Here is a 10084-nt window from a genome sequence, read left to right on the forward strand (position 1 = left end):
TTATATCCTTATAAACAGTGAGTACTGATGTCATCAGTTATAAACGGTGAGTTCTGATGTCATTTCTGTCACATGACTCACCGAAATTTGTGTATTATAATAAATAAAGTACCCCCAGTTGCAAAATATGAGGATATTAGAAGTAGGGTTGCCACCTTTCCCTGTGGCTCCAGCCGGACAGGGGGTGGTCCCGTGACGTCAGTGGGCGTTCCCATGACGTCAGTGGGCGTTCCCGTGACGTCAGTGGGCGGAGCTATGACGTCGCGATCGCCGATTGGCCGATCGCGGCGTCAATCAAGCTAATCCCGCCCGGTTTTCCTTATTTGGAAAACCGGGCAGCCCTTCAAAATACCGGGCTGTCCGGTTCAAAACCGGACAGGTGGCAACCCTAATTAGAAGTTACCTCAGAGTTCCATGACCTGTATAAAAACACTCGGGCTTCGGCCTCGTGTTTTTATATGGTCATGAAACTCCTCGGTAACTTATAATATCCTTATATTTTACAAAAGGGGGTACTTTATTCACTATATATTTTACAAGAGGGGGTACTTTATTCACTATATAGTTGACATTATTCTTTATTTAAATGGACATGCATCACTCTCCCCCCAATTCACAGAACACGTCAGGGAACAATTTGTAAGGGTTTGTAGCTAAATGTGGCTGTTACGGATACATTTGAAGGATAAGCGGCATATATAATAGAACAGCTTTCACAGAGATAGGCATAGAAATATATTACTAGTATGTTTGCCTGAGAGAACACGCACAAAATATACAGCTGGAGCTGTTCCCTGTAGTGAGGTAACTTTACAGGTCCCTAAGGCAGACTGTGCCTCTGCTGCAGCATACCGGGAAAGTTTATGTGGGGCGGAACAGTGTAAGTGCCGCGGAGGGATATTGAGTGACGCAATGCACAGATGAGCTCTACATGCCCTGCCTCTGCCTCGCGTTAGTCATAGCTGTCTCACACGCGCACTTGTCACAACTTTACAGGATTCTGCCGTCTCCTATGTGTCACCATGGCTCTCTAATCGTGCAAACGCACAGAACAAGTGTCAACCTGCACTTGTGCTGCACCGACACAACCACTGCAACCATGGTGTAAGTATATGCGATACTTCACTGCGCCTTCAGTTTTGCATATGTTTGTCTGCGTGTTTTATAGTCCCTGTCTTATATATATCCATGTGTGCCCCCCAGGTTTTGCTTGACTACAACTCCCAGAGGATACTGGCCATTGTAGCTCAGGAACAAACAGCTGGAGGGCTGCAGGTGGCACTCACTTGACACCTTCATTTGGTTGTTCACCTTTAAATGAATTTATAGTGTGATGTAGAGAGTGATATTCTGATACCATTTCCAAATGTTTTTCATATTTTAGTGTTTGTGGTTTTTGAGTTATTTAGCTTTTTATTGAGCAGCTCTCCAGTGTGCAATTTCAGCAATCTGGTTGCTAGGGTCTAAATTCCCCTAGCAACCATACATTGCTTTGAATAAGAGACTGGAATATGAATAGGAGAGGCCTGAATAGAAAGATGAGTAATAAAAAGTAGCAATAACAATACAATTGTAGCCTTACAGAGCATTTGTTTTTGGACGGGTCAGTGACCCCACATTTTAAAGTTGGAAAGAGTCGGAAGAAGGCGGCAAATAATTCAAAAACTATAAAAAATGAAGACCAATTGAAAACTTGCTTAGCATTAGCCATTCTATGACATACTTAAAGTTAACTTAATGTTGAAAAACTTCTTTAAAGGGGGGGTTCACCTTTAAGGTAACTTTTATTATGTTATAGAACCACCAATTCGAAGCAACATTTCAGTTGGTTTCCATTATTTATAGTTATTTGCCTACGGGGCGGGGAGGAGTTTGGCGCCTAAAGTGTGCCCTTCTCCTTTAAGGGGTAGGTGCCATACCTAGTGGTATTGCTACTGATTATCACTATGATAATAATTGTATTCAGAAGACTACAGCTCCCAGCATCCCTAGGAGGCCTTTGGCATCAGCAGTTAGAGCTGTAGCGTGGGAATTGTAAGGCGTATATATCCCATGGTGAAAGCATCATTCCAGGAGCTGGCAGTGCGTCATGTGACAGACAGACAGACAGACGTGTGTGTGACTGAGGGACAGAGTACTGTATCAGGAGGGGAAAAAAGGCTGCGTGTGTGTAGTCAGTCTCGGTAAACTTCCATTGCAATGGCGTGTGTCTGCTCTGCAAACACAAGAGCCTCTCTCGGCTTCTCTGTCTATATGTTTAATGTTTTGACAAACAGGCCTGTTCTTAATGGTGTGTGTGTTGGGGAGGGGGCAATTATTTATAATTCCACCTGGTCCTACCAGTTGTTGTTGCGCTTTATATGCTGCCAGCCTCCCTCAGCAACCTCTGTTGTTTGCTAAATGCAGCCAATTGTAATATAGCATCCCCTAGAGGTCACTTTACTGTCCTGCTGTTAAAAGTGTTGTTCACCTTTAAATACATTTTTAGTATGATGTAGAGAGTGATATTCTGAGACGACGATTTGCAATTGGTTTTCATTTTTCATTATTTATGGTTTTTGGCTTTTCATTCAGCAGCTCTCCAGTCTGCAATTTCAGCAATGTGGTCGCTAGGGTCCAAATGACCCTAGCGACCAAGAACTGGTGTAAACAAGAGACTGGAAAATGAATAGGAGAGGCCTGAATAAAAAGATAAGTAATAGAAAGAACCAATAACAATACATTTGTAGCCTTACAGAGCATTTGTTTTTAGATGGGGTCAGTGACCCCCCCCCCATTTGAAAGCAAGAAAGAGTGAGAAGAAAAAGGCAAATAATTAAAAAAAACTATAAAAATAAATAAATAACTAAGACCAATTGAAAAGTTGCTTAGAATTGGCCATTGTATAAAATACTAAAAGTTAAAAACTTAAAGGTGAACCACTCCTTTAACTTATTCACACATGGGGCTCATTTGTAACCACTGGGCAGTAACCCATAGCAACCAATCAGTGACCAACTGCAGGTTGAGCACTGAAAGCAATCGTCTGATTGGTTGCCATGGGTTACTGCCCAGGAGCAAATTTGCCCACTGTTTATAAATGACCCTCAGTACTGTGGCCTTACTGGATTAATAACGTGTGTCTTTCATTGGTCGTCACATCACATTGCAGTGCGGGGAAAGTGTGTGTAGGATTCCTTGGTGATTGTTGCTGGATTGGGTTTGTGTGGTCACATCTGTTGCCTGCTCCAGAAGCAACTCTGACACTCCCAGGGGGCAGCTCCAAACCTGTTTTTCTTATGCCTCAGACTGTGCCCCAGGGAGCTTTATACACCATATTGCAAACATGCTGTTTTTCTGTACAGAGAGGGAGACACATCAGCCCTCCTGGCTCTATGCTTGCCAATATACAATTCTTTTCCCACACTCCAGTAGTTTCTAGTCCAGCCTGCATTTATGATGAAAAAAATCTTCATATTAACCAAAGAAACATCTTGTAGTGATGTCTTTTTCCCATAAGCTTTAGGCTCTTGAAAGCCTCCAATACAATTATTCTTATTAAAGGGGTTGTTCTCCTTTAAATTAATTTTTAGTATGGTGTAGAGAGTGATATTCTGAGACAAGTTGCAATTGGTTTTCATTTTTTATTAATTGTGGAGTTATTTAGCTTTTTATTCAGGGGCTCTCTACTTTGCAATTTCAACAATCTGGTTGCTAGGGTCCAAATTACCCTAGCAACCATTCATTGATTTGACTAAGAGACTGGAATATGAAAAGGAGAGGCCCGAATAGAAAGACGAGTAGTAAAAAGTAGCAATAACAATACATTTGTAGCCTTACAGAGCATTTGTATTTTTTAGACGGGATCAGTGACCCCCATTTGAAAGTCAGGAGAAGAAGTCAAATAATTCAAAAACTATAAGAAAAAAAAAAGAAAGCCAATTGAAAAGTTTTTTTTAGAATTAGCCAGTCTATAACATACTAAAAGTTAACCTAAAGGAGAAATCAACCCGTGATAAGAAAAAAAACCTCCCCCCTACCATGGGTAGACGCCCCCCCTCCTGGGCAAATGCCCCTAATTTTTTACTCACCCCATGTGCCGATTTTGGCCTCGGAGTTCACGGCAGTCATCCTCTTTTTCTCCAGTAATCTTTGTGTCTTGACGGTATTTTCGGCCCATGTGCAGTTGGAGTACATTTCCGGTCCTGAACAACTGCGCATACGCTGAAAGTCACGAAAATTTCTGAAATATTTTCGTGACTTTCGGCGCATGCGCAGTTGTTTGGGACCAGAAATGTACTCCAACTGCACATGCGTCGAAGCTTCCGAAAAAGACAGAAGAGAGAAGATGGATGCCGTGAACTCCGAGGCCAGAATCTGCACATGGGGTGAGTAAAAAATTACGGGCATTTGCTTGGGGTGGGGCAGGCAGGCTGAGGGGAGGAGGGAGGTGGGTCTACCCAGGGTAGGGGGGACGTGAGTCAGCAGATCCACTGTTCCAAAATGAGCCCCACTCAGTGCAGTCCCTCATCAGACCCTTCTTAGATACACATTAAAAATAAATAATAATAATAAAAAGTAATGGTCAACCGGCTATGGTTTCCTAAATGTCCATTCACCTCAATTCTCAAACCAGTTTCCTCTTTCCCTTCCCCACACACACTGCTTTGGGACACTAGCAGACAGTTATATCTGTGCGCGTGACAAAAGAATGTTGTGGGCAGACAGGCTGAGCAGTTTAGGGAAGGTGGACACTTTCATAGGAGCTAGAGAAAACAAAGCAAAATAAAAATACTTCGGACAAATAATAAGGTTGCCCAGCTGTTGCCCTCTCAATGGTGCACTCAAAGGGGTATATTTATCAAAGAGTGAAGTTAGAGATCCCCGCAGTCCTCTAGAGTGAAATTCCGCCACTCTCCATTCATTTCTATGGGATTTTTAAAAGAGTATTTATCAATGGGTGAAAGTTCATCCTTTGATAAATACGCCTTTCAAAATCCCATAGAAATGAATGGAGAGTGGCGGAATGTCACTCTAGAGGACTGCGGCGATCTCTAACTTCACTCTTTGATAAATGTACCCCAAGGGGTTATTGGGTTTAATGGTTGTCTCACTCAGACTTTGGTCTAGAGCATCATCACATGTTGACATTGGGGCTCATTTATTAACATTGGGCAAATTTGCCCACGGGCAGTTACCTATAGCAACCAATCAGTGATTAGCTTTTTAAAGCCAGCTGCAAGCAGTACAATGAATGCAGCAATCTGATTGGTTGCCATGGGTTACTGCCCATGGGCAAATTTGCCCAGTGTTGATAAATGAGCCCCATTGTGTCTGTATTATAAACTCCATGAACTCTCTTGTATCTGAATGATGATCTTGCAACTCAACCAATTCTATTCCTAGTACATAGAATCTCTCATAAGAACGTTGTGTGTTCAAGTAAAATTGTTTATTTAACTTTCTATTATCTTTTCTAGGCCTTTTACCTCCCTCTCTGCGCCTTCCGCTGCTATTTCCAGCAGGAATCGTGCTTCCAATCTTCTCTCTGGTGTGGAAATAGAAGCTTCTGGTAGAAATGTCTCTTCTGACAGCCATGAACTACGACCTGGAGATGTCTATGTTGCCAGTTAGCACATTGCACTGGCGGGCGGATCTCCTGAAGATCCCTGCTCATGGAAATCACTATGAACATCATCACTCCTTCCCCATGGGTGACGGGGTGAACGTGCACGGGGCTGAAGCTGGATGCCTGGCAGGTAATGAATTTAAGTTAAAGAAGAACACACAGCTAGATTATAATTGTGGAAGCCTATTGGCCCGATGATGTCCACCATGGGAAATGTATATTCTCCAGAATGTTCTCCAACAGCATGTCTGACTTTGCATGTTACTGGGGAACTGATTCCAGTACAACCTGATAACTGTGGTCTGTATTGGCATTAAGGTGTAAAGGAGAGATATCCACATTTATGGCTCAGATATAACATTACTGCACCATAGTGGGAAATTATTTCATACACTTTGCATTTAACTAAAGACACTGACATTGGCATAGAAAGGCACGTTTTATAGTCAATACATGTTACAGGGTGAGCCACGAACAGAAGAATAAATATCTCTGAGCATGGCAATGGCAGGAGATTGAAATTAGTGTAAATTCTCTTGCTCTTAAAGGAGTAGTTCAACTTGGTATTTACTGTTAGTATGATGTAGACTGTCAGTCTAAAGCTGGCCATAGATGTAAAGATTTTTAAAAGATCTTTTTGTTATCGTTAGACAAAGCTTATCTTGAAATGATCGCTTGAAATGATTCCCACTAACCTCACGATAATTTGACAGATTGGTTGGATTGCACTAAAATCGGTCGTTCACCAAAGAAAAATCTTTGCGTCTATGGGGGGCTTTAGAAAAGTTGCTTTTTTGTTTTTGTTGATCTGTATTTAGTTTAGCAATTATCCATTTTGAAATCAAGTTTGCTCCTGTATATCTTGGTAACCAGGCAGAGGTTTGAAGGAGGGACTGGAAAATTAACAGGAAGGAATAGAAATATAAGTGATAAGGAATAACTAAAACAAAAACATTGTAGCCTCACAAAGCAATCGGCAAGAGGCAAATGAAGGAATATATATAAAAAATTAAGACCAATTGAAGTTGTTACAAATGGTATATTCTACAACTTACTAAAAGTTGGGGGTATAGGAAAACTATACCCCCAAAAAGAATACTTGAGCAACACTTTATATAATATTAAGTAGCATATTAAAGAATCTTACCAAACTGGAATATATATTTAAGTAAATATTGCCCTTTTACATCTCTTGCCTTGAACCACCATTTCGTGATGGTCTGTGTGCTGCCTCAGAGATCACCTGACCAGAAATACTACAGCTCTAACTGTAACAGGAAGAAGTGTGGGAAGAAAATACAGAACTCTGTTAATTGGCTCATGTGACCTAACAAGTGTAGTTTGTTTGGCTTGTTTGTGTGCACCGTGAATCATACGATCCCAGGGGGCGGCATTTATTTTTTAAAATGGTAGTTTTCTCTTTATGATTACCCAATGGCACATACTACTAAAAAAGTATATTGTTATGAAAATGGTTTATTTACATCAAGCAGGGTTTTACATATGAGCGGTTATGCAATATATTTTTTATAGAGACCTACATTGAGGGGTATAGTTTTCCTTTTAAAGGTGAAATACCTGTTTAAATTACTTGTGAGGGATTCATTTCCTGAAAGCTAGATCGACCATAACTGGGTAACAGCAATAAAATAAAGAAGGAAATAGGAATTACTGCAGTGGGCAAAAGTAAAATGCACATAAATAAAATTGGCATTTTAACTTTTTTTTTTTTTTTTTTTAATTCCCCATGAAGGTGATGGATTCACAGACTGGATGACTGAAAGAGTTGATTTCTCCTGTTACCATCCCACATCAGTGGATCCATCTTTGCCAGGTCCTTCAGCCCCTGATTTGGAGATCATGGCTTCTCTCCTTAAAAAGGAGTTGGAGCAGATGGAAGATTACTTCCTGGAGGAGACCCTGTCTCCGACACAACCAATGCCTCCTGATCAAGTGGCCCCTTGCACCCCTCCATCATCACATCAAGTGCATTTCCTCTTCCCCACGCCAGACCATCAGCTTGGTGGAAGTGAAGTAGAGTTTCAGGCATATGTTGAGGAAACACCACCACCTGCTCCAGCCTGCATGGAAACCCTGGATTCTGGGTGCCTGGAGCTCCTGAATCTCTACTCTGATGTTCCTAGTGATTTCCCCAGAGACCAACTGCAGGATCTGTCCCCCACTGACCCGCCAGAATTCTCAGAACGACTGATCAGGCCTACACCATATGACCGTCCAACCTCCAGCTGCAGTGCTCTGCCCCATCAAAAAGGAGACCGCAAGCAGAAGAAGAGAGATCAGAATAAGACAGCGGCGCTGCGATATCGGCAGAGGAAAAGAGCCGAATACGATGCACTGGATGAAGAGTGCCAGAGCCTGGAGGTCAGAAACAGAGAGCTGAAAGAAAAATCAGATTCCATAGAAAGAGAAATTCAGTATGTAAAGGACCTACTTATCGAGGTCTACAAGGCCAGGAGTCAGAGACTCCGGAATAATTAGATCTCTGTAACCATATCTATATGACACTGTAGGGTTATTAAAATAGGTAAAACACTTTTAAGAGAGATTTAGCATTTTGTCTGCATTTTATGTGCCCCATTTTTCCCTGCCTTAAAATACAGCATCAAAATGTCTGGTCACCCCCTTTTTGTAGTGCGTAGTGATATCACGAAGTGCTAGCACTGGCACATTACACACGATTTTTGCCTTTAGAAATGTCAGTGGAGGTGCAGGTTAGTTAATATTTAGAAGCTTTGAAAGAATTCATGCTGGGGTCCAGCAAAAGTTTTTCATTTCTACAACATAGACGTTTGCATTTGGGGGAATTTGTTAATGTTGATAATTTTGTGTAATTTAGAGTTTTGAGAAAGGTTTGTGCTCCCACCAACTATGATCTAAGATTCTGGCAAAAATGCAAAGCACCTATGATTGATTTTACAACATTATAGAATTTATGTAAGACACCTTGTTTCTGTGCTCTGTAGGCCACATTTGTGTATTCAGTGTTCAAGAATTGCTTTCCTGGAGCTGCTAATGCATAGGGGCAGTGGGTAGCCTTGCACCATTGGAGTGCAGAGTTAAAATCTGCAAAGACTCTGTATGTTTTCTCTGTGTAGGTTTCCTCCCATACTCTAAAATGGGGATCCCCAACCAGTGGCTCGTGAGCAACATGTTTCTTACCAACCACTTGGATGTTGCTCTCAGTGGCCTCAAAGCAAGTGCTTATTTTTGAATTCCTGGCTTGGAGGCAAGTTTTGGTTGTATAAAAACCAGGTGCACTGACAAACAGAACCTCCTGTTGTCTGCCAGTCCACATAGGGGTGACCAAATAGCCAATCACAGCCCTTATTTGGCACCCCAGAACCGTTTTGGATGCTTGTGTTGCTCCCCTACTCTTTGGACATTTGAATGTGAATCATGGGTAAAAAAAAAAAAAAAAAAAAAAGTTTGGGGATCCTGCTCTTAAACAATACAGGCAGGGTAACTGACTCCAGATAAAATTTGCCCTATTGAGTATGAACGTGATAGGGATCTTAGATTGTAAGCTCCACTGTGGCAGGAACCGATTTGCATATCGGGAACTAATACATAATATGGAATAATACAAAATGTGAAATAATATATAATGTGACATTTCTCATTACAGGGCACAGATGAGCATAACTAGGACAAGACAGCAGAAAGATATCAATGTGAATTATTACATGTCTGTTGTTATTGTAGAGGAATCATATGATGGCAGCAGTGTAGCTATGAAGGGTGAGCAATCCTGGAGTAGTGGAATACTAATTTAGATTCAGCTACTTTTAAGGAAGGAACTCCACGATGCGACGGGTGTTTTCAACAAACAGGAAGTGGAGAATCGCATGTAAGAACCACATTTATCCGACTGTCGGATGAAAACGCAGCGCGCTTCACCCATCGCATCGTGGAGTTCCTCCCTAATAGTTCATATACAAATAATGTGTGTTTCCCTTCTGATTTTAATTTTGGTGTGCATTTTCATAATTTATAATCCGTCAAATAAATATTTCTGAAAATAAACTGCGTCAGTATGGTTTTATCTCCCAGACTAGGCGAATATGAAAGAACAAGCACTCTAATTTTAGGCTGGATTGGTGAACCAGTGTTGGAGATGCTGAATTAGGTTTACCCATAAAGTGCACTGATAGGTTAATATCCAGGCAGGAGAAACTGCTAGCCTATGGTTCATAACATGGCACCCTCAGTTATTCTACCTTTCCCTCTTCTTAACAATTAAATACCTGCCAGTGTAGTACCAACCTATCATCTCTTTGGGAACAAATGAAAATAAAAAGGAGCCACAAACAATCGTGATATTATTTCACAGCTACTGCAGCCAGTTGTTTTACTCAGGGATTCAGTACAGTTCAGAACAACATGCAGCTATTTCAAGGACTCGTATAAGTGATAGCTTAAGGGCTCTTACACACGGTCGGTTTTACCTGTGCTCAC

The 10084-nt window shown here is 41.4% G+C and overlaps 1 protein-coding gene across 1 annotated transcript; it reads left to right on the top strand.

Moving 5' to 3' along the window:
* The first annotated feature begins 869 nt into the window (after window positions 1-869).
* Window positions 870-9652, top strand: LOC108696646 (cyclic AMP-dependent transcription factor ATF-5). Its single transcript, XM_018226183.2, has 3 exons — window positions 870-1104; window positions 5460-5738; window positions 7362-9652. Exons 2-3 carry the CDS (start codon window positions 5558-5560, stop codon window positions 8105-8107), a joined length of 927 nt encoding a protein of 308 aa, XP_018081672.1. The 5' UTR covers window positions 870-1104; window positions 5460-5557; the 3' UTR covers window positions 8108-9652.
* Window positions 9653-10084: the final 432 nt, after the last annotated feature.

Source organism: Xenopus laevis, chromosome 7L (genome assembly GCF_017654675.1).
Source record: "Xenopus laevis strain J_2021 chromosome 7L, Xenopus_laevis_v10.1, whole genome shotgun sequence".
Taxonomy (NCBI): Eukaryota; Metazoa; Chordata; class Amphibia; order Anura; family Pipidae; genus Xenopus; species Xenopus laevis.

Bases quoted from the DNA above. Each gene is read 5' to 3' on its own strand.
- LOC108696646 (XM_018226183.2), top strand. From the start codon at position 5,558: ATGTCTCTTCTGACAGCCATGAACTACGACCTGGAGATGTCTATGTTG. The intron at 5,739-7,361 runs GTAATGAATTTA...TTCCCCATGAAG, and splicing joins TGAAGCTGGATGCCTGGCAG to GTGATGGATTCACAGACTGG.